At 51.3% G+C, this 24,429-nt stretch overlaps 1 protein-coding gene across 5 annotated transcripts in view; it reads right to left on the bottom strand.

Moving 5' to 3' along the window:
* LOC102267212 (SPRY domain-containing SOCS box protein 1) overlaps nucleotides 1-24,429 on the bottom strand; it is a 134,685-nt gene that overhangs the window by 106,551 nt on the left and 3,705 nt on the right. Inside the window, exons 2-4 of one of the 5 annotated variants that reach the window (XM_070385184.1) lie at nucleotides 19,540-19,645; nucleotides 12,867-13,503; nucleotides 11,317-11,434 (exon numbers count right to left, since the gene is read on the bottom strand). In XM_070385184.1, the coding sequence (XP_070241285.1) occupies nucleotides 11,317-11,434; nucleotides 12,867-13,484 (736 nt within the window). In that variant the 5' untranslated portion in view covers nucleotides 13,485-13,503; nucleotides 19,540-19,645. Of the gene's footprint in view, nucleotides 1-11,316; nucleotides 11,435-12,866; nucleotides 13,504-13,712; nucleotides 13,895-19,065; nucleotides 19,216-19,539; nucleotides 19,646-24,429 lie in introns of those variants that run through there. The other 4 variants (XM_070385181.1, XM_070385186.1, XM_070385185.1 and 1 more) reach the window with 4 other exon arrangements.

The following is a 24,429-nucleotide window of genomic DNA, read 5'->3' as shown; positions in this document are numbered from 1 at the left end:
CTGCCTGCTCCCTGCAGCATCTCAAGCATCAGATACAGTGCTGCAGTCACTCCGCAGAACGCTGTGCGGTTGGGAAGCTGAACACACACACCACCAGGGATCCACCTCGGAGGTTCCATGTTCAGAAAAATAAAGCTGATGATGTAATATAAATACATAAACTGCTTTGAAAATATAATATGACCAGGACAAACAGAATTTAAAATCAGTGAAAAATACAAGGGGAAATAAGAAATTCCATAGACAGGTTATACGGATTACGAAAGGTTGGGGGGAAAAAAAGTCAGTTATTAGAAGACAGATCCATGCAGATTATCCTGAATGCAGGTTAAAGAGACAGAAAGACTCAACACACACACACACACACACACACACACACAGCATGATGACTCTTCAAAATTAAACAGCACGTTTTCAGGCAACTGGATCCACACAGAAACGATAAAGAAGCATAGGGCAAGTCCACCTAAAACCTGGAATGTGGAGAAGAGGAAGTGGGATGGGACTAGGGGAGGGACCCAAGGTTGGCAAGTTCACTGGCATCTGTTATATGATAGTTCTGCATATGTTACCTAGATTGTGTGTGTGTGTGCACGTGCCTGCCCAGTCATGTCTGACTCTTTGTGATTCCATGGACTGTAGCCCGCCAGGCTCCTCTGTCCATGGGATTCTCCAGGCAAGAATCCTGGAGTGGGTTGCCATGCCCTCCACAAGGGGATCTTCCTGACCCAGAGCTTGAACCCGGGTCTCTTGCATCTCCTGTGTTGGCAGGTGGATTCTTCACCACTAGTGCCACCTGGCATTGTGTAATCATTCTTTTTTTATCTGATCAATACTTAATTCAAACCAACACAAAGAAAAGGCCCCTGGTTCAGACCTGCCTGGCCCACCTGCCCTCGGGCCAGCTGGACGGTGAGCAGGGACCACCTGGCCTGAGTTCAGCCCTACAGGCCAGGCGTGGCAGTGGCGCCAGAGTCATGGGGCAGAAAGTGAGACCCACAGTCGGCTCCTGGGAAGGTGTCTGGTCCTCGGGAGTGGAGCGTGAGTTCGCAGCTCTGGTCAAGGAGGCAGAACCTGGGACACACAGGACAACCAGCCCGGCCGTTGCCGCTGAACTACCCTAAATGCCCCCAGCTGGGAAACCGAGGCTCAGCTCCTGGCGCCACGGGGGTCTGGTCTCCAAAGTCCTCACAATATCACTGAGAAGACATCAAGAAAAAGATAACAGATAATAGCAATAACGGCGGATGTGTATCAGTCCATTTACCCCTCACAGTAACAACATGTACAGAGGTCCTGCTATTACCCTCCTTTTAAAATGTAAAGAGGAACTTCCCTGGTGGTCCAGTGGCTAAGACTCTACACTCCAATGCACGGGGCCCGGGTTTGATCCCTGGTTGGGGAACTAGATCCCGAATGCCACAACCAAGAGTTCACATGCTGCACTAAAGATCCTGCCACAATGAAGACCTGGCACAGCCAACCAAACAAATACATATTTCAATATGTAAAAAATAAATACAATGAAAGGAAATTGAGGTTCAGAGAAGTCAAGCGACTTGCCCAAGGTCGCACAGCTGGGAAAGGGGTAAAAATTAAATTGGAACCTAGGCAGCTGGCCCCAGGGGCTTCCCTGGTGGCTCAGCGATAAAGAATCCACCTGCAATGCAGGAGATAGAGGAGACACAGGTTCGATCCCTGGATCAGGAAGATTCCCCCGGAGCAGGAAATGGCAAGCCACTCCAATATTCTTGCCTGGGAAATCCCATGGACAGAGGAGCCTGGTGGGCTATGTCCATGGGGTCGCAAAGAGTCACAAACAACTTAGCGACTAAACCACAACAAAGCGGGTCCCAGAGCCTGCCACTCTCACCACCTTCCGGGCTCCCTGTAACTTCCCACCCAAACAGCCACACGGCAGAACAGGGTGCCTGGCATGGGCTGAGCAGCAGGGCTCTGGTGGCTTTCAGAAGTGGAGGCTGGTGGCTGAAGCAGGAAACCAAGCTGGGCTTTTTGGTTGGGTTGGGGGTCGACGCAAGGGGCCAGGGGCTCAGCACCTCACGGGCCAGGAAAGGTGTGAGGAGGAGAAGGCAGGGCCGTGTCCCTCGGCTGCAGTCAGGCGGGGAGTGCCTCACAGGTATGTGGGCCCACAGTGACCAAACCTTGTCATTTATACAGAGGACATGAAAAACCGGATCATTAAGTACAATCTTACGTGTACAAATAATTCAGATTTTTTAAATTGCTGTGCGTCTCAAAGAACTGTGGGGGGCCGACTCTGCCACTGAGCCACATCCTGGTTGGGGTGAGAAGCGTAAGCAAGAGGGCGGACGTCCCGACACACAGGTCAGATGATGGATGGGGGTGAGCCTGGCTAGTCCGGCAGAAGCGGCCAGTCTGTGATTCGCAAGAGCAGAGATCGAGAACAGATGGAAAGGGCTTTGGAAAGGGGGGTGAGGGGCTTGAGGAGCTATTAAAAGTCCTCGTCCTCACCAGTTAAGCAGAGTTACTGCACAATCCAGCAGCTCCAATCCCAGGTGGACACAAGAGAGAAAAGAAAACATATGTTCTCAAAAAACTTGTACACAAATGTTCACAGCGGCCTTATTCATGACAGCCAAAAAGAAGAACTCAAATGTCCACCAACTGATAAGTGGATAAATAAAATGTGGTGAATCCATCCACACAGCAGAATGTTATCTGGCAATAAAAAGAAATGAAGCGGGTGGCACTGAAACATATACATCACCCTATGTGAAAAAGACAGCCAGTGGGAATCTGCTGTATAACAGAGGGAGTTCAACCTGGTGCTCTGTGATGACCTAGAGGGCTGGCATGGGGTGGCAGCGGGAGGGGACATATGTATACTTGTGACTGATTCATGTTGATCTATGGCAGAAATGAACACAATATTGTAAAGCAATTATCCTCCCATTAAAAATAATTAATTAAAAAAAAAGAAATGAAGCACTGACACAGGTGTGGATGAACCTTGAGAACATTACGCTCAGTGAGAGAAGCCAGACCCAGAAACTCACATACTGTACATCTTATTTACACGAAATGTCTGGAATAGGCAAATCCACAGAGATGAGGAGTAAGTTTATGGTTTCCAGGGCTGGAAGGACGAGGGGCGCAATCAGAGGGTGGCAGCTAATCAGGGATGGGGGGGAATACAGAGCTTCTTTTGATGAAAATATTCTACAACTGATTGTAGTGATGGATGCACAGCTCTGTGACTATACCAAAGCCCAATGAACTCTATCCTTAAGTAAGTGAATTATATGATGGGGGCTCAGCAGCAGAGAATCCACCTGCCAGTGCAAAAGACTTGGGTTTGATCCCTGAGTTGGGAAGATCCCCTGAGATGGAAACAGCTACCCGCTCCAGGATTCTTGCCTGGAGAATCCCATGGACAGAGGAGCCTGGTAGACTACCGTCCATGGAGTTGCAAGGAGTCAGACACAACTCAGAGGCTAGACAACAACAAATGATATGTGAATTATCTCTCCATAAAACTCTTTTTTTATTAGATGTGGAACCCTGAGAGAGGTGCTGTGAGAAGATTAAGCCATCTACAATTTGCAAAATGAACAGAGAGGGGACCAGTGGGAATGAAGTCAATGAACAGCTTTGGCTGCAACTGAAGGAAGTAACGAGGGCTACAGCAAACAGTGAAGCATAAAGACACTGAGAGGATGAGGGAGAACTGCATGACAACTGGCTGGATCCACGAAAGGCCATGCAGGGTTATGGTCTGCAGTCTCTGCAACCAGGCTGCATGGGTTCAAGGACCTGCTGTGCCTTCTTTTAGCCCTGTGACCTCGGGCAAGTGATTCTACGTCACATATAAAAGAGGACTGGCCACAGTGCCTGCTCTGTGGGGCTGCTGTGAACATCAATGAGCTAACACGTGCATGGGGCGTGGAGCAATACCTGGCATGCAGAAGGCACTGATACACACTGGCTAGCATTTTTATTATCACAGGGGCTGCAAGAGAAGGTCTGTCAGAGACAACTGACAACTCAGAGAACAGCCACTATTTGAAAATGAAGAAGATAGAGGGCTCTCCTGGTGGCCCAGTGGTTAGGAATTCACCAGGGGACACAGGTTTGATCCCTGGTCCAGGAAGATCCCACATGCCGTGGAGCAACTAAGTCTGTGTGCCACAACTCCTGAGCCTACTCTCTGTAGCCCACGAGTCTCAACTACAGAGCCCACACCCTGAAACTACCGAAGCCTGCTCGCTCTTAGAGCCCACGCTCTGCAAAAAGAGAAGCCGCTACAGTGAGAAGCCTACACACGCAATGAAGAAAAGCCCCTGCTCACTGCAACTAGTGAAAGCCTCACACAGCAACCAAGACCCACCACGGCCAAAAAAAAATTAGAAAAGGCAGGCAGTATTTCATGAGAACAATGCAGTGGTGGTTTAAGTTCTAAATCTGCTGGGTCTGACATGGTGATATACATCCAGTGAAAATATCAGTCTCTCAGAGGTAACTGGAGATTATATATGTAAGACCAGGGCTTGGAAAGGCAATGAATGCTGGAGATAGACTAAATTCCATCAAATCAAAAATGAGACAGAAACTAAGATCTGGCTTGAAGGAGTTCACGTTTTAGCTTCCCAGGTGGCTCAGTGGTAAAGAATCCGCCTGCCAATGCAAGAGACAAGAGTTCTATCCCTGAGTCAAGTGATCCCCTGGAGAAGGAAATGGCAACCCACTCCAGTATTCTTGCCTGGGAAATCCCATGGACAGAGAGGAACCCGGCAAGTTACAATCCATGGGGTCACAAAGAGTTGGACACAACTAAGCGACTGAAACAACAAGATGGAAACAGGCTGCCAATTCAATTCTATCACCCCATCCATGGTAGACCCAACTTCAGAGAGGCTCGAATATGTAAAAACGTGTATCTTGGAATCAATGAATTGGAGGAGATTTAGGAGCGTAAAGAGGACAGTTAAAGCTTTGAGAGCAGATGAATTTTTGATGGAGAGGACACAGCAGAGTCTTAAAGAGTCCTGTTATCTGCTTACTAGTCATTAGCTCAGCAAATCCCTAAGTGGCCCTTTTCCTATTTTTATCAGCTCTCACTCCTGGAGAGGAGGCATTCTTAGGTTTACTACCCGCTGTGTAAAAGAGAGCTTCCTTCATTCCTTAATTTCCAGCTTGGGGGTGGGAGGGGGAGTGAGCATGTGTTCAGCACAGCCCATATATTTGTGGACTTTGATCCTTTCCTGCTGAGCTGTCTTTCCACTTAAAGTGGAGTGATCAGGCCCATGGCTGGCACCTCATGGGGGAAAGGCAGGGCAGTAAAGCCCAGTGGGGGCTGGTCCTCCTGACAGCACCCAACAAGGTGATTTTTTTCTGGTTACCACCAGTTATCGTGGACTGACTTTTCCTGAAAGTGACACATATGACTCCTAGTATCTTTCCTAGGTTGAAAATTGAGGGGTAAAATCCCACCGGTATGTGAACAAGGGGGACTTCCCTGGTGGTACAGTGGATAAGAATCCACCTGCCAATGCAGGGGCATGGGTTCAGTCCCTGGTCGGGAAACTAAGATCCCACATGCCGAAGAACAACTAAGCCCAAGAGCCACACTGCTAAGCTTCCGCGTCCTAGAGCCTGTGCTCCGCAACAAGAGAAGCCACCGCAACAAGAAGTCCACGCACCACCACCAAGAGCAGCCCCTGCTCACCACTAGAGAAAGCCGGAGCGCGGCAATGAAGACCCACCGACACCAAAAAAAAACCTGATTTTTAAAAATACGTGAACAAGGATAGAATAAAGCATGCATGTGCATGCCAAGTCGCTTCAGTTGTGTCTGACTCTTTGTGACCCTATGGACTATAGCCCACCAGGCTCCTCTGTCCTTGGGACTGTCCAGGCAAGAATACTGGAATGGGTTGCCGTGCCCCACTCCAAGGGATCTCCCCAACCCAGGGATCAAACCCCCATCCCTTAAATCTCCTGCATTGGCAGGTGGGTCCTTTACCACTAGGGCCACCAACCAGCTTCATGGAAGACAATTTTTCCATGGACCTGGGGTGGGGGAAGATGGTTTCAGAATGATTAAAAGTACATTACATTTATTGTGTGTTTTATTTCTATTATTATTACATTAGCTCCACCTCAGATCATCAGGCATTAGATCCCAGAGGTTGGGGACCTCTGGAACAAAGCACAACCAGACTGGACAACTGGGAGAAAAGACCAACTTGGCTCCTAAACTGTTCAAACACTGAACTCATCCGAGTTACAAGACTGCAGGTATGGGAGACTCATCACTCTACTCCTGGGTCATGTTCCCCTTCACAACCTCCCGGGCAGCACCCCATGCAAGGTACCCTCAGAAGAGTAGCTGCAAACCCACCAGAACAGCAGGAACAGGGAAGACGGGGGCCCGATGTGGACAGAGTGTAGGAATGTCACCAGTGACGAATGCAGCTGTTGCGAATTTTCTGATAAACAGTCCAATAAGATGTAAAAACAGCCATAAGGTCGTGTTGACCCATCTGGGCTAGTCATTCCACTTCAGAAGTACACTTAAAGATAAAATAGTTCTTAGAACGCTCATAAGTGTTCTATAATTAGATAATGGTTGCATGACTGTGTGAATATATTAAAAACTACTGAATAGTACACTTTAAAAAAGGGTAAATTTTACGGTGTGTGAATACCTTTATTTTTTTTAAAGCTCACAAAGTACTATTTAAAACAGCAAAGAGTGGAAACAACATGCCTAATAATAGAATGACTCATATTCTGTAATATAAACAGGACTGAACAGAAACACAGAGAGACTGAAAGGGATACATTATGCAGGCTGTCAATACATGGAAATTTAAGTACATATATAAGTGTGAGAGAGAGAAAATATTAGGTGAAGAATGGACATGAGAGAATTGGAGATCAATTACCATCTTTATATAACCCAACACAAGTCACCTACAAGTCACCTGGTGCCCAGAGAGATAGAGAGACGCTGCTGCTTCCCCTCCCAGCCCACTTGGAAGGAGAACAGCAGTCTCCATTTGTAGAGCATTTCCATGTGCATTATCTGACTTAATCCTTAAAACAATCCCAAGGGAGAGGCAACAGGGGTGGCCATCACTGCAGATGCTGCTGAACATGCAGTCTTCAGATCTTAGACCAGAACCCCCTCCCGGTTGTCTCCCTTCAGTGGGAGATTTGGGCTTTCCCAGCAAAGCAAAAACAAAAACAAAAGCTGGCTGCAATCTCTACCAATAGGCTCTGGGACCGCTAAGAATAAAAACAGGGAGAGGGCCGAGGACAGAGCAGGCCCACAGGCTGGAGGCCCAGCAGCGGCTCTGGGCTCACCTTGCGGACGCCGGGAGGGGCACTGGCCCTGCTGAGCAAGCTGCCAGCAACCCCCTCCACCGCCCCCCCCAAACACCAGGCCAGGAGACAGGGCAGCTGTCGTGTACCTGGAGACGCTGGCTGCCTCAGCGAGGGGTATGGAATGGTCACTCCAACCCTCAGGGTGACCAATGTCAGAACAGGGAGCCCCCCGAAGCAGGGACAGCCACACGGTCCATAGGAAAGCTCCCTCCTTCCTCTTGCCAAAAAAAAGGAGAGCCTTCCAGCCAGAGGGGAACAGGGGTGGCAGAGAGATGCCTGGGGCACCTCCCGACAGGAAGGCCAACTGCTGAGGGCTTGGACAGACTGAAGCTGAGGGCGTAGTGGTTAAGAGCCTGGGTTCTGGGGTGCCACAGACCTGGGACCCCCTCCCTGCACTTCTAGGTGGGGGGACGGCAGCCAGGCCTGACAGTTGCACCTCAGTCCATGAGGACAGCCCCCCTTCCAGAAGAGCCCATCCCCATGGCTGTGATGAGGGCGGGCAGGGGTCATTTCCACACAGGGGCTAGTAGCCCAGACATGGTCACTCCCTGGATGGCCCAGAGGGCTGCCTTGGGAGACCCCCCCAAGGGAGTGGTTGGCCAGGGCTTCTGTGACTCTCAGGACAGGACTTCCAAGAGGGGTGGCCCAGACAGGGTGAGAGGGAGCTGGGGCGGTCCTCCTGCTCCCCTCCCCCACCTCCTTTATTCCCCTCTCCTGTCTCTGCAGCAGCCTCGACTGCAGCGAACTCCTCTGGGCCAGAGGCTGCGGCACGAGAGGAGAAAAAAGCTCTCACAGCAGGGAGGGAGGCATGGAGCGAGGGAGCCAGGGGATGGGTTGGAGTGGGGCGGGGGGGTAGAGGAGACATCCAAACCCCCGTGCTGCTCAGAAGCCCCCACTCAGGGTCTGTCTGGGACCAGGCCTGGCCCGTAGCCCCCTCCCTTCCAGCACTTAGGCCACAGTCTAGGAGCAGGGTCCCTCCAGGGCCTCCTGGCACAGGAGTGAGTGAGGGGGACGGGGGAGGGGAGAAAGGCCCCCACACTCTGCCCTTCTGCTTAACGGCCAGACCCCGGGGCTGGGACTCCTGCCTGGATGCTTGCTGGCCGCACTCGGCCTCACTGCAGCACCTCACCGGCTGAGCTCACGGGACAGCAAGATGCTGTGACCTCCCGCAGGACGGGCAGCCTTTCCTCCTGCGGCTTCCCACCCCCAACCCCAGGGGGAGGCACAGGCACGGCCCTGGTCTGCTGGGCACAGGGTTACTGGCCACGGTGGGTGACTACAGGGTCCCCAGCTCCTGTCCTCTCTCTCCAGCCTGAGCTTGAGTCCAGCAGGGCCCTGAAGCAGATCAGGAGGGGAGAGACAGGACCAGTGCCGCACGAGGCCCCTCCCTTGGGATGCAGAGAGCGCGTGTCCTTCTGGGTCCCCTAGGCCCAGGGAGAGAGACAAGACTGAAGGAGAGGGAGGGCGAGGCAGAAACAGAGGCAAAGGGAAGAGAACCCCCAGTTCTGGCTGTTCCCGAGGACCCAGGTCCACGGCTGAAGGGGTGAGCACAGAGGCAGGGAGTCACCCCACCCTACACCGTCAGGCCTGTGTGCGCACCTGGCCAGGGAGATGCAGCACCCTGGACAGCTGCTGTGCCACTGGCCACCTCTGACAAGGAGAGCGGTCTGAACCAGCCCTGCCCTGGCTGTGAGCCCTGCACAATGGGTGGGTCCCCGAGGCCTGCCCTGCTCTGGGCCCAGTGAAGCAGCATGTACTCGAGCTGGCAAAAATAAGACCCACTGCTTGGAACCCACACCCTGAAGGCAACCGGGACAGTGCTTTGGTCCCACACAGCAGCCCTGAAGGCAGAGCCATGGGCCGCCCTCCGCTCTAAACCTCAGCCGTCATACTAGCAGCCAAACCCAAGATTCTCCCTGCCATGGGCTTGCCACGGCTAACAGATCTGCTCAGGCCTCGGCCTACCTTTCTGTCTTCCTTTCTGCTTTCCTTTCTCTGACATTCAAAGGTACCTTTGCAAGGAAGGGCCTTTGCCCAGCTCCTGGCTTCATATAGATTCTACAAATGACATCAAATATCAAGAAGGATGGTTCCAACACTTTGGCCACCTGATGCGAAGAGATGACTCATAGGAAAAGACCCTGATGCTGGGAAAGATTGAAGGCAGGAGCAGAAGGGGATAACAGAGGATGAGATGGTTGGATAGCATCACCAACTCAATGCACATGAGTTTGAACTAACTCTGGCAGATAGTGAAGGACAGGGAAGCCTGGTGTGCTGCAGTCCACGGGGTCAAAAAGAGTCAGACAGGACTTAGTGATTGAACAACCCCGAGAAGAATGATGTGGCAGGGTGGAAAAAATAAGAAGCAACAATACCAATTGGTGACTCCAGACATCACGGGGTAGGACTGGGGAAAGGGCTGCCAGAAATGGGGGAGGAGAGGAGACCCAGTGTCACATCCAGGCAGAGAGGGACTGGCTCCCACCCGCCCCCAGCCAGGTGCTTGGCACCAGATCTGTAGGTCATCTCTCTGCGGATGAAGCCAGGGCACGGCCCAGCCCTCACTCCTACCAGGACAGGAGGCACACACAGGTCTCAGGAGGAAACCCACAGCCTGAGTCCCTGCTGAGGACAGGAGAGGAAATCCAGAAGGCTTGAGGAGAGCCATGAAGGCCCACTGCAGTGAGGAGGGCAACTTTTTCTCACACAGGTTCCAGACAGAGAAGCCCAGCTCCTCTTCAGGACGGCAGGGACCCTGGAGGCTGGCTCCTGTCTGGTACCCTAGCCCACTGTTCCTCCCACCTGGCCCTGACAGCACCACCTGCAATATTCATTCTGGAGTCTGTCCTGATATATATCCCCAGGTGAACCCATGAGGCATCAGGGGACAGCAGGCAGCTGGGTCCCCATCCCTGAAACCCCCCCCCACACCCACCGAGAGCTTCTAGCACTAAACACACTTCAAAGGGGAAAGGGGAGAATGCTGAGGGGAGGAACAGAGTGGAAAAGAGACACAGACCTCCTGGGCCCCATCCAGGACCAAGGGATCTGGGGCCCACCTTTCTGCCCAGGCCCACACCAATGGGTGGGACAGTGGCCTAGGGCTGCAGCACGCAGTTAGGGGATGAGCTGGCTGCAATGGTGCAGAGCCCGGGGCCGGAGCCAGACTGCCTGGACCGGGACCTGGCTACACCATATCCGGCCATGACCTTGGGCTCATCACCAAACCTCATCCGTAGGTGGAGGCTAATAATAGCGCCCTTCCCATTTGGCTACTAGGGCCTCAGGACACGGTAAGAATTAGCTTTTATCATTGGGGTAAAAGAGTCAAAGCTCTGAACACATACAGCCAATGCTCATGAGATGTGATGGGAGTCACAGAAAGCCAGGGCTCAAGGGGCCACAGCTGCTGTGGTTGACACTCAAGATGAAAGCAGAGGGGGCCGCTGCTGTAAGCAGAAGCCTGGGAGCCCTGCACGCTGATGGTCTCCACCACACTCAGCAAGGAAGCCAGCTTACCTCCCAGGGTTTACTGCCAGCCAGCGTTTTCAGTGCCTGGGCCAAGTCTACATAATCCAACTACATGCTCCCTTAGGGCAGCTGTCACCATCCGGGGCTTGCCTGCGGGCACCCTGGGGTATAGCATGGCACAGAACTGGGCACACACAGGCTCTGAAAGGAGACTGCACACCAGCAAAATCTTCTCTCTAAGCAAGCACTGGAGGAGAAAATGGCAACCCACTCCAATATTCTTGCCTGGAAAATCTAATGGACAGAGGAGCCTGGCGGGCTACAGTCCATGGGGTCTCAAAAGAGTTGGACACGACTTAGTGACTGAGCGTACACGCACGCAGCACTGGCCCCGACGCAGGGGCCAGGTAGGCCCTCCAGCCCTGTGGGCCGATGCCAAACCACTGATGCAGGGCAGGGACGCTCACGCACCTTCCGCGTCCAGTGTCTCCTTCATGACGATCTCCACCCGCTCCACGTGGTGCCGGTTCCAGAGGCCGTCCAGGGCTGCACGGTTCTGGTCTCGGAAAGGCAGGATCTGGGCCACTACCTGCCAGGGAGGAAGACTGCAGAGCTGTGGGCTTCTCCTGGAACCAAGAGGGAATCCCGACCCCACGGAAGGGCCCGCAACCTCTCTATCCCGCTCAGAGGAGACACTCTCAAGAGCAACAGTCCCCAGATGCCAGGCCTTCACAGCCCAGTAAGGACTCGAGAACCTCTCAGTGACCTCCACAGGGTTAGCAGCCTTTTTTGTTTTTTTCTTTGCCAAGAAAGAAAACATTTAAGATTCTCTACCTTCTATTGATGCTTCTGAACCGTGGTGTTGGAGAAGACTCTTGAGAGTCCCTGGGACTGTAAGGAGATCCAATTAGTCAACCTTAAAGGAGATCAGTCCTGAATATTCATTGGAAGGATTGATGCTGAAGCTGAAACTCCAATACTTTGGCCACCTGATGGGAAGAACTGACTCACTGGAAAAGACCCTGATGCTGGGAAAGATTGAAGGCAGGAGGAGAAGGGGACAACAGAGGATGAGATGGTTGGATGGCATCACCAACTTGATGGACATGAGTTTGAGCAAGCTCCGGGAGTTGGTGATGGACAGGGAAGCCTGGCATGCTGCAGTCCATGGGGTCACAAAGAGTCAGACACGACTTGAGAGACTGAACTGATCTTCTGTTACCATCCATTTTTAATAAAGAAAGTTATTTTAACACTAAAAATGGAGCAAGAAAAGTTTCAAATTGAATACCATCCAGTATTTTTTTTTTCCTAATTTTCCCCTAAACAAGTGAAAACCTACCAGGACAGGCACTGGTCTAAGGGCTTATCTTTGGAACACTGCAGCTCCAACCCCCATGGAACATGATGACCCCCATGTGGCCCTGGGCCCATGGCCTGGTCAGGGCCAGAGAACACACGTGCTTGTGTGTTTTCTGCTCTGGTTTCCAGGAAGAAGTGTCCTGAGGGGCCCTGAGGGTCTGTTCAGATTGAACTGGCCAGCTGACCAGCCTCACCCAGGAGGCCAGCCCCTTGCTTCACCACAGGGCCTGGATGAGAAGCAAGGACTCAAAGAGTCCCTATCCTGTTTTAAGATCTCATTACCAGGCTTCTGGCTCAAAACAGAACCCGGAAAGGAAAAGGTATTGAGAAAAGGCAGATGGGTGCAGAGTAACATGGTTAATTCTAATTCTCACAGCATGCCCACCCAAAAGCCGGGCCCTCTCAGGGCCCCCTCAGTACAGAACACGGGGCCAGGCTGGGAAACAGAAGCCATGATACACAAAAGAACAGGATGCATGGACAAGGGCCAAGCAGTCCTGCCGTTGCCACTCGCCTCCTGCCCAGAGTCCAGATGACCATGGGAGCCCAGATCTCACAATGCCTTTGGGGCCAATTCCACAGTCAGTGGTGCTGCCCTGAGGACGGCGTCTTACCTACCCCAGCTCCTTTCACCCTGTAGGCTCCAGGCTGCGGCTCACCTGCTTGCCCAGGTAATGGTCCACCCGGTACATCTCCTCTTCCTGGAAAAAGCTCCCCAGTTCTGTGGCCAGCTGTTGGGCGGAGTGGAGGTCATGGCCAAAGGGTTTCTCGAGCACGACGCGCAGCCAGGCACCGGGGCCTGGCCGGCAGCTGCTGTTGATATTGCGGGCGATGTCCACGTAGGCAAAGGGCGGCACCGAGAGGTAGAAAATTCGGCCGGTCTCCCGGAGGCCTTCGTGCTCAACCTGGGCCTCAATGTCCTTGCTCAGGGCCAGGTAGTCCTCGGGCGTCTTCAGCCGGCGGTACTCACTCAGCTGCTGGAACTGAGCCTTTAGTTCAGCACAGTGACCCGAGGCCATATCCCCAGGGCAGGACAGGGACTCCAGGACCTTGGCGATGACCTCCTGGCCCTGCTCGGTGCTCGTCAGGGCAGTCCCGTGGAAGCGAAAATGGTGGCCCTTCCCCACCTCCTCCAAGTACAGATGGAACAGGCCCTGCCACAGGTACTTTCTGGCCAGGTCCCCGGTGGCTCCCAGCAGGATGATGGAGACCTGTCTGGGGAGATCCTGGGCTTGCAAGCCGCTGAGCAGGGCCACGCACATAGCCGCCATGAGCATCTTCCAGACGCATGGGCGCCTAGGAAAGACAGAGAAGCAACGAGGAAGGATCAGACATGGCTTGGTGGCTGCGATGTTGCGGGGGAACACATTCCTAGGTTATCAAACATTTCCTGCCTGGCAAGAACAGCCACCTGTTTCGCAAGAAAATGTTTCAGTTGCACAGCTTCCCTCTCCCTCCTCACAGCCTGGCTTCTGTGCCAGGCAGCCAGTGGGCCGGGAGCCTACCCTGTAAGCAGAGATAACGCCACTCGCTGGAGGGGGGCCGTTCTGTGCAGGAGCGGCAGCCCCCAGGGAGGCCCCAGCGTGGTCGTGTGCTTGGAGCCGTCCACTCTACGACCAACACCAGTCTCGTCCACAAGCACGGGTGGCTGGGGTCATCAGAGCAGCAGGCCATGGTCTTAGATGACGACCTGGAGATGGGGGGGACATCGTTGCCCCGTCACTTCTCTGTCGGCTCTTCCCATATCTATTGGGCTCCAAGCACAAAATGACCACTAACATTTTTTTTTTTTTGGCCACTCGGCATGCAGGATCTTCCCTGACCAGGGACAGAACCCATCCCCCTTGCACTGGGAGCACAGAGTCTTAGCCACAGACTGCCAGGGAAGTCCACAAAATGACCACTAATCATTGCTGCAGCACTGTGATCAAAAACTCGGATTCTGGAACCAACTGAGACCTTGAACAATTATTTAACTTCTCTGTACCTCAGTTTCCTCATCAGAAATGAGGGTATTCATGGTACCTACATCAGAGGGCTGTTAAAAGGAGAAAATGACTGACTGCTGAGAAGGTCTTGGACAATGCCTACCACCTATTAAGCACTAAATAAGTGGTAACGATCATTATGGGACTAGAATGGGTTAGCATACATTATAGTGTATGTTAATAGCAGCAAACACTGAATGCTGGCATGTGCCAAACACTGAGCTAAATACTTCTGTGCATCAGATTTCCCTGAATCCAGACAAGAGTCTTGCAAAGAACCAGTGAGGGGGGACTTCCCTGGTGGTCCAGTGGCTAAGACTCTGAGCTACCACGGCAGGAGGCCCAGGTTCGATTACTAATCAGTGCACCAGATCCCACACATTGCAACTAAGAGGTCACATGCTCAACTAAAACTCCTGCACGCTGTAACGCAGATCGCAGATCCCATGTGCCACAACTAGGACCCAGCGCAGCCAAATAAAGAAATATTACAGAAAAAAAGAACCAGTGAAGGAGTACTATCACGGTCCCCCACTTCTAGAGACAGACAAGCTGAGGCTCAGGCAGGTGAAAGTCCTGTGGTGAGAAAGGGGGGGAAGCTGGGCAGGCATCTGGCTCCTTGGCTCCAGGGCTAATGGGCAGGAATTACACACTACGGTCTCCCTGAGGTTAGTCTAACTTATTGGCTAGTTTTCAGTCTCATCTGAAGCAGCTGAGATGCAGGAAAGGCGAGGCCCCAGACCGGTCACTGATGCACCAGAGGGTTTGCTTTCTCTGGCCTTCTGCTCAGACTGAGGCTGTAGAGCTGGATAGGTTCAATTCTTACTCCCTGGCTCTCCCATTCTCCAAATCCCTGCCAAGGCCAGTGCTTTGAAGGAAAGACAGAAGGAATTGGGAGGAATGTGACACGGCTCTCAGACCTAGGCCAGGGGCCTGGGGCCCAGCCTGGGGTGTGGGAGGACTGAAGAAGAAACGAGGATAACTGGCTTGGCACAATTATACGGCAGGTGTTCTCCCAATAAAGGGTTAACACAGTCTTCAACAATGAGGCACTGGTCTAGTTATACAGATGGGGAAATTGAGTTTTAAAGAGACAGAAGGGATTCTGAAAATCCCCTCACCCCAACACTATCTGCTATATTGAAGGACCAGATCTGCCCCCACTCTGACATCAGACCTCTCCCCTCAATCTGCCCTTTCCTTCTTTCCCCACCTCTCTTGAGATTCATCTCCAAAATGGCCTCAGTTAGTGGCCAAACCAAGATGAGGACCCAGCAACAGCATCTGCACCAGAATCTACAGGCACCAGAGCTTCCTGTCATGGGAGGTCTAACTGAAGGACCACGGGGCCACACGTGCGGCACCCCCAGCCTCCTCTTCACTGTCCATTATAGGCACCTGTGCCCAAATTTGGACCAAGGGGCCATTCAGCTTTCTTTGCCTGCTTTCCGATCCCGATCCCTCGCTCGTCAAGCACTTCCTTCTTAACTGGCAAACCACCCCTGTCTGGAGAGAAGGAAAAGCTGCAAGGTCAGTGCGGGAAAGAGGCAGAGAGAAATCTGAAGCCCATGTAACAGCCTGGAAAAGGAGAAGCAGCCAGCTGGCAGCTGTGTCTCGGAGCTCCTGATCGTACACGGGCAGCCAGAGGTCTGGACAGGCCTGTTGTGGCAGGTCAGGGAGCTCTGAGGGCCAGCACTGCTACGCCCACCCCAGGAGACAGCAGAAAATCTGAGCCGACCCCCGGGCCTCCATTTAACCCTGTTCTGACTCTGAAGTCTGCTGCAGTCCTCTCTGACCAGCCCTCTCTGGGCTCCCAGAGCTCAGGTTAGATGCCTTATCTCTTGCTTACGTCCCCAGCCTCCTTTAAACAAATACATATCAGAAATATCAGTTATTGCAACACGGCTGCTTACTCTGTGGTTGCTAAACAACCAGGGAACAACCCTTTCCTAAATGAGTCAGGAGGGGAGCAGTCCTGAATGTTTGGTTTTCTTATTACCATGTCTTTTAACCTTAACAGTGTTTCTCAAACTTCAGTGTGCTTATACGTGTGCTTATGAATCTCTTGGAGAACTCTATCAAAAATGCAGACTCTGGGGCAGAGGGTCTGGAGATGGGGCCTAAGGTGCCAAGAGCCCACCGTGAGAAGCAGGGTCTGGAATGCTGAGTGGTGAAGCCGAGTCAGGGCCAGTGTCAGATGGGAGCATCAGGATGATTCGGCTGCAGGGCTGTTCAAAATGCATGTGTGTTATGTGTGTTAAGTTGCTTCCATCATGTCTGACTCTGCAACCCCATGGACTGTAGCCTGCCACTCCTCTGTCCATGGAATTCTCCAGGCAAGAATACTGGAGTGGGCTGCCATGCCCTCCTCCAGGGGATCTTCCCTGACCCAGGAATCAAACCTGGGTCTCTGGCACTGTAGGCAGATTCTACAGGGAAGTCCCCTCAAAACGCACATTTCTGCCTCCTACTGCCTTCACCAGGGCAGTGAACCTCTACCCCAGTGGGCCCAGGGCAGGCGCACACATGGGCATTTCAAAGCCACCTTGAACGCTGGCGATAGACCCATCCCCCTGCAAAACCTGGTTACTAATGACCTTGAGACTAATAATGCCTGACATCTACCTAGCAGTCAGTGTGTGCCAGATGATGTAAACGCACATTCTCAACCTTCCCTCCACACAGCGCTGGGAAGGAGTCCTGCAAGGATCCCATTTCACAGATGAGCAGACAGCAGGCCAAGTCCACTGTCCAGTTCCAGAGCCCGAGGCCCCAGGTGCTGTGTGAAATGGCTCCCCAAGTTGAATGGAGGAAGGTGGCCTTTGAGTCAGAGGACCTGGGCTTAAGGCCATGTCTGAGCTTTGTGTGGTCCAATCAAGTCACCTCGTCAGTCCTCACCTATCAAACGGGCTAACACCCCCCAAACTAAATGGAGGTTTGCGAAGACTAGCTGAGATGATACCAGTGACAAAAACCCTATACAAATGCGCAATTAGGGACTTCCCTGGTGATTCAGTGGCTAAGACTCCTCACTCTCAAAGCAGGGGGCCTGGGTTAGATCCCTGATCAGGGAACTAGATCCCACATGTCACAACTAAGACCCAGTGCCTGTGTGCGTGCTCAGTCGCTTCAGTCTTGTCCGGCTCTGTGTGACCCCATGGACTGTAGCTCGCCAGCTCCTCTGTCCACGGAATTCTCTAGGCAAGAATACTGGAGTAGGCTGCCATACCCTTCTCCAGAAGACCCAGTAAGCCCAATGTATATATATATATTGGTTTCCCAGGTGGCGCAGTGGTAAAGAATCCAACTGCCAATGAAAGAGACCCAAGTTTGATCCCTGGGTAGGGAACATCTTCTGGAGGAGGAAATGGCAACCGACTCCAGTATTCTTGCCTAGGAAATCTCATGGACAGAGGAACCTGGTGGGCTACAGTCCATGGGGTTGCAAAGAGTCAGACATGACTGAGCACATACACGCTGCATGCATACACATACACACACACAAACCCAACAAAACAAAAGGCAAATGCTAAGTTAATTATGTACAGTGCCCCCTGCCCCTGCCCAGCATGGCATCAGGTTGCTGCAGCTGCAGGAAAACCTGTACTGCCCCCTCCTCTCCGGAGCTCCAGAGCCCAGCCCTGCAGACAGTACAGGACACGCCCAGACGTCTATGTAACACCCCCCTGCTTGCCCTTACCCCCTGAGAAGGAGGGTATACGGGTATACAGATGTCCTCTCTGTTGCCCCGACAGAGGAATAAACAGGCTCCCAGAAGTCCAATTATATCAAAGTCAAGACCAGGCTCCCAGCCCCTGGAGAAGAGGTAACAGGGATCAAGGCTCCACGGCCACCTGTGGCCTAAACCGCTCTCAGGCTGTAAGCCTCTCCTTCTGAAGGATTTTCTGAAAACCTTTCTCCTGCTTCCTTGCCTCCTCTGAGAGCAATGGGCTGAGAAATACTCTCCTAAGATTGTATACTTGAACTTGGCCAAAAAACACGGAAGTGGCATTCCAACGCCCAATCCTACTATCAACTGCATCTATGTTTAATTAATAAATAAGAAAACCATGAGTGCAATGTATGAGCCACTCCAGGACAGGAGGACAGTGTATTCAACTGTGGACTGGAACACGTGGTGATTAGTACACAGAAGAATCTAAACACCTTGTAACCTTGAACTTGCATGTTCCTTGCTGGGAACTGCAGTTTCCCCACCTGTGAAGAGGCAGCTAGAGGAGCTTGACAGCACTTTCCTCCCAGTAAACTGTTTTCCAAGGAAAGGAGATAACCTCTCTATTACACAGGAGATGGCCATCACCTTTCTGAAGGCAGTTTAGGCCAGGAAATACAGGACTGAAGTAGGAAGCATGGAACTGATAACTGAGAGTCACTCAGAAGTTAAAAGACCAAGCTCCCTGAAGCTCTAATTTCAGTGTGTAGAGGATGTGATCTCATTTACAATTATTATTCCAAATACTTGCCAGCAGCATGCACGTTCGTGCGTGCTAAGTCACTTCAGTTGTGTCCACTTCTTTTTGACCCTATGGACCAGACCCTGCCAGGCTCCTCTGCCCATGGAACTCTCCAGGCAAGAATACTGGAGTGGGTTGTCATGCCCTCCTCCAGGGGATCTTCCCAACCCAGGGATCGAACCCACGTCTCTTACGTCTCCTGCTTTAAGCAGGCGAGTTCTTTACCACTAGCTCCCACCTTGCTACAAAGTGAGGTGTGGCAGAGGCTTCTTCCAGGGTGTGACAGGTTCATCCAAGGGTCGGGACCGGCCGGCCCACGTCCAAAGTCAAGGGCACCTCTCGCTGCCCCCAGCTCCAGGGTGAGGGGTTCCTACTGGGCCTCCTGGGAGACTCACCTTTTAAAGTGCGGCTCTGCTAACATCCCCAAAGCTGCAAGCACGGACGTGGCCAGCCACAGGGTATGGGCCAGAAGCGGGGTTCCCAAGCAAGAGAGGCAGACGTGGGGCACACCCAGGACCAGTCTCAGCACAGCCCTGGCCTGGGCGGGCACTCGGATGGCAAAGCCGGTTCTGGGAAACCACAGGAGGAAGCAGCTCTGACCCTCTGGCCCCAGCAGGCGAGGGGCGGGAGAAAGGAGCCGGGAGGTGGACGCCAGCAGCTGTTGGCACTCTGTCCCTTCCCTGGTGCCACATCCACACTTTTGACCTCTGCCTTCTGTTTCCAGGCAGGGGGAAGAGGAATTTTCTTCAAATCACAGCTCATGAGCTTGGTATTTTTTACAAGAGCATGTGGGAGTGAAATAAAGATTCAAAGTAAAGAGGAGTTTTTGCTGAAGTACAAAGGGATGTGCTGGTCCCTTCTCCACTCACCAGCTCCAGTGTGCTTCCCACACTCCCCTCCGTGCTCTGGGCCTTCTGCACAGACACCCCCATGTGGAGGCGAGTCAAACCCGTCATCGTCAACTGTGACCTGGGGCTAGACAGGGGACAGAACCCCAAGATCAGCTCTGAGACCATTTCCCCCGCTGAACACATAGAATCCTTATTACCATCACCTAGGGGGTCAATATTTGGTCCCAACAATTCAAATGGTGTGTGAGAGCCATCACATATCTGCATGAGAGATTCAATTCCTAGATTTTCAGGAATTTGTCAAGTCAGTTGTTAAACACGGCCCCTATTAAAACCGAATTACACGAATTTAGAATCAAATAAGCTATATTAAAAAACAAAGATATTAAACACTCAATACTCCCTAATTGATTTACTTCATATTACTATTATCTCTGCTCTTGACATTATTTAACCTATTGCATCGGTCATTGTTCAGTCACAAAGTCGTGCCCAACTCTTTGCGACCCTATGGACTACAGCACACTAGGCTGTTCCGTCCTCCACTCTCTCTCGTAGTTTGCTCAAATTCATGTCCATTGAGTCAGTGACTCTCTCTAACCATCTCATCCTCTGCTGCCCCCTTCTTCCTTTGCCTTCAATCTTTCCCAGCATCAGGGTCTTTTCCAAAGAGTCAGCTCTTCACATCAGGTAGCCAAAGTATTGGAGCTTAAGCATCAGTCCTTCCAATGAATATTCAGGGTTGGTTTCCTTTAGGATTGACTGGTATCTATAAGGTGAAGATATTCTGTAATGGTGTGCTTGAAACTGGCCGGTGCGGGAACATTTATTTATGCGGCAGGTGTTGGCAAATGCTATCAAGCTGGCTCCTGGCCACCAACCGCCATCCCTTCCAGAGGTTGTTAAACATCTACCAACACACAACTGCCTGTACACCAAGCTGCTATTTCTAGTCTGGACTTTCTCCCCCTAAACTCCCGTCTCACACAGTCAACTGTGACTGTGACACCAACAGCTGGATGTCTACAAGATGTACCACGTTCAAAACAAATTGACTTATCTCCCAAATGCTCCAAACGCAGGTCGCCCATCCTCAGTAAATGGCAACTCCCCTCTTCCAGGGGCTCAGGCCAGAGATCTTGGGGCATTCGATCTGACAGCAAATCCTATGGTTTCTATCACCAACATTTACCTAGAATACAGCTACTCACCATTCTCACTGCCTTCCATCTCTCCACTCTGGTCCTAGCCACCATCACCTTTGTGTGAAGCCACCTCCCTGGCCTCTCATTTCTATCTTTGCCTGAACCCAGGAGTCGGAGTGCTCTGTTTACAGCATCGGTCAGATCCCATCCTTCTGTTCAGTGGCCGGCAGGGTCTACACACTCTGGCCTTCCATTTCTTACCTCTTTGATCTTTTCTCCTACACTCTGTCCCTCTCTGGGCTCCACCCACCCATCCTCCTGCCCCAGGGCCCTTGTACTTGCTATTCTCGCTGCCTGACCTACTTTTCCCTGCAGATGTCCACGTGGCTCACTCCCTCACTAATTTCAATTCTTTACTGAAATGTCACCTCAGTGAGGCTTTCTCAGCTGACTCTGTGTAAAACTGTAAACCTCCAACCCTCATCTCATCCCCTGCTTTATGTCTCCCCATAGTACATACCTACATATGATAAGCAGATTTATTTTATCATCTATCACCCCTCCCCTCAAGATCCTATAAGTAAGTCCCTATGAGGACATGGGTTTTTCTGTTTTGTTCACTGCCTATCTCCAGTATCCAAAACAAGGCCTGGGGCTTCCCTAGTGGGACAGTGGATAGGAATCTGCCTGCCAAAGCAGGTGACACAGGATTCCATCTCTGATCTGGGAAGATTCCACACGCCTGCAGGGCAACTAAGCCTGTGCTCCACAACTCCTGGGCCCTCTCTCTCTAGAGCTCGTGCTCGGCAACAACAGAAGGCCCTCGCCCAGCACTGAAGACACAGCACAGCCAAAATCAATCAGTTAATTAATTTTTTAAAAAAGCGGGGCCTGGCCCACAGAAGGTACGCAATAAACATTTACTGAATGAACAAATAAACCCCATTTGCCCAAGACCACTGTTGACTCTGTATGGGCGGCCTGTGTGGATGATGAATCTCTAATGGCGACTTCAAGCACTGTGACACAGCACACATTAGCAGCAGCTCACTATCTGAAATGATACTATGAATAATAAAAGAGATATTTATAGAGCACTTAACTAAATGCAAAATCCTGGGCTAAGAGCTTCACACGTGTCACATCATTTAATTCTTGCCACAGTTTATGAGGTAGGTGGCTTCCCAGGCGGTGCAGTGGTAAAGAATCCACCTCCCAAGGCAGGAGACACAGGAGATGCGGGTTCGATTCCTGGGTTGGGAAGATTCCCTGGAGAAGGAAACAGCAACCCACTCCAGTATTCTTGCCTGGAAAATTCCACAGACAGAGGAGCCTGATGGACTACAGTCCATGAACAAGGTCGCCAAGAGTGGGACGTGACTGAGCACAGCGCAGCATGTGGTGGGCACTGTCACTATACCCGTTTCTAGAGTGAGAAGACAGGAAACTAAGGGGCACAGAGATAAAATAGCTCACTGAGGGTCAGGCGCTTACAGGCGACAGCACTTGAATACAGGCAGTGTGCTTCCGGCACCTTCCCACCTACCTCTAAAACGTGTGACATGCAGTAGGAAACCAACCCACTCCAGCTGTCTTGCCTGGAAAATTCTACGGACAGAGGAGCCTGGCAAGCTACAGTCCATGGAGTCAAAAAGAGTCAGACACGACTGAACACAAACGAACAAGGGCCCACCCTACACCCAGGGTGATCTCATCTAAACATCCACAATTATGTGTGCAAAGACCATTTTTCCAATCAAGTCACCTTTGCAGGTTCTGGGGTTATAAACTGGGCACACCTTTGGGGGCCACTATTAAACCTGCTGCAATGTGGTAAGAAAAAAAAATGTGTGACTACAACCCCAAATGACAAATTTAAAACACTGTTTTAGAGGAACTTCCATGGTGGAGTGGCTAAGACTCCACAGTACCAATGCAGGGGGCCCAGGTTCCACCCCTGGAAGGAAAACTAGATCCCACATGCTGCAACCAAGAGTTCGGAGGCTGAGATGAAGACTGAAGATCCTGCGAGCCACAGCTAAGACCCAGTGTAGTCAAATAAATACATAAATACACATTTTCCAAAAAGACTAAAAAAAACAAAACAATAACAACACTGTTTTAGTGGACACAGATTCTGCTCCCTTCCAAGATTGGAATTACAGTGGTCTAAATGCTCCCATAAGTGACCCAAGCTGGTCAGCAGCTCTGCTTCCTGAGGTCAGGTTGCCCTGACAATGAACTGCTGTAAATGCCCTTGGCCTCTGATGTTCACTGTAACAGTGATTCACTCACCTTACTTCTGACATCATGTGAGTGAGTGAAGTCGCTCAGTCGTGTCCGACTCTTTGCGACCCCATGGACTGTAGCCTACCAGGCTCCTCCCTCCATGGGATTCTCCAGGCAAGAGGACTGGAGTGGGGTGCCATTTCCTTCTCCAGGGGATCTTCCGGACCCAGGGATTAAACCCGGGCCTCCCGCGTTCCAGGCAGACGCACTGTATTTAAGGCTGAGTTGCTTTGTTAAAACCTGAAAGGCCCTTACTAGGGGAGGGGGGAGACGCTAGTTTCTGAGATCTTAGCTATTTAGTAGCTGTGTGACCTTATATAAGTTATTTAACTTCTTCCAACCTCAACTACAGATTATACTTAGGCCAAAGGAACTAAAGCATGGCAAAGCCTGGTGCCATCCACAGGGGGAACACTTGTGCTGCTAGATATCTGTCTCATTTCAGATTGTGGCTGTGTCTGTGTCATGGGAGACTTCTGCAGAGGTGTCCTGGCGCCATGGCCCCCTTCCCCAAGTCACATGAGAGGCAGGGGAGAAGAGAAACTAAAGGCAAAGTAGAAAAGGAAAGATATACCTATCTGAATGCAGAGTTCCAAAGAATAGCAAGGAGAAATAAGAAAGCCGTCCTCAGTGATCAATGCAAAAAAATAGAGGAAAACAACAGAATGGGAAAGACTAGAGATCTCTTCAAGAAAATTAGAGACACCAAGGAAACATTTCATGCAAAGATGGGTACGATAAAGGACAGAAACAGTATGGACCTAACAGAAGCAGAAGATATTAAGAAGAGATGGCAAGAATACACAGAAGAACTGTACAAAAATATCTTTATGACCCAGATAACCATGATGGTGTGATCACTCACCATCCAGAGCCAGACATCCTGGAATGCACAGTCAAGTGGGCCTTAGAAAGCATCACTATGAACAAAGCTAGTGGAGGTGATGGAATTCCAGCTGAGCTATTTCAAATCCTAAAAGATGATGCTGTGAAAGTGCTGCACTCAATATCCTTGCAAATTTGGGAAACTCAGCACTGGCCACAGGACTGGAAAAGGTCAGTTTTCATTCCAATCCCAAAGAAAGGCAATGTCAAAGAATGTTCAAGCTACCGCACAACTGCACTCATCTCACACGCTAGTAAAGTAATGCTCAAAATTCTCCAAGCCAGGCTTCAACAGTACGTGAAACTAGAACTTCCAGATGTTCAAGCTGGATTTAGAAAAGGCAGAGGAACCAGAGATCAAATTGCCAACATCTGCTGGTTCATCAAAAAAGAAAGAGAGTTCCAGAAAAACATCTACTTCTGCTTTAATGACTACACCAAAGCCATTAACTATGTGGAACACAACAGTGGAAAATTCTTCAAGAGATGAGAATACCAGACCACCTTACCTACCTCCTGAGAAATCTGTGTGCAGGTCAAGAAGTGACAGTTAGAAATGGACATGGAACAATGGACTGGTTCCAAATTG

Source organism: Bos mutus, chromosome 16 (assembly GCF_027580195.1).
Source record: "Bos mutus isolate GX-2022 chromosome 16, NWIPB_WYAK_1.1, whole genome shotgun sequence".
NCBI lineage: Eukaryota > Metazoa > Chordata > Mammalia > Artiodactyla > Bovidae > Bos > Bos mutus.
Note: the sequence above shows the minus strand (reverse complement) of the source record. Positions and strands in the feature narration are given on the sequence as shown.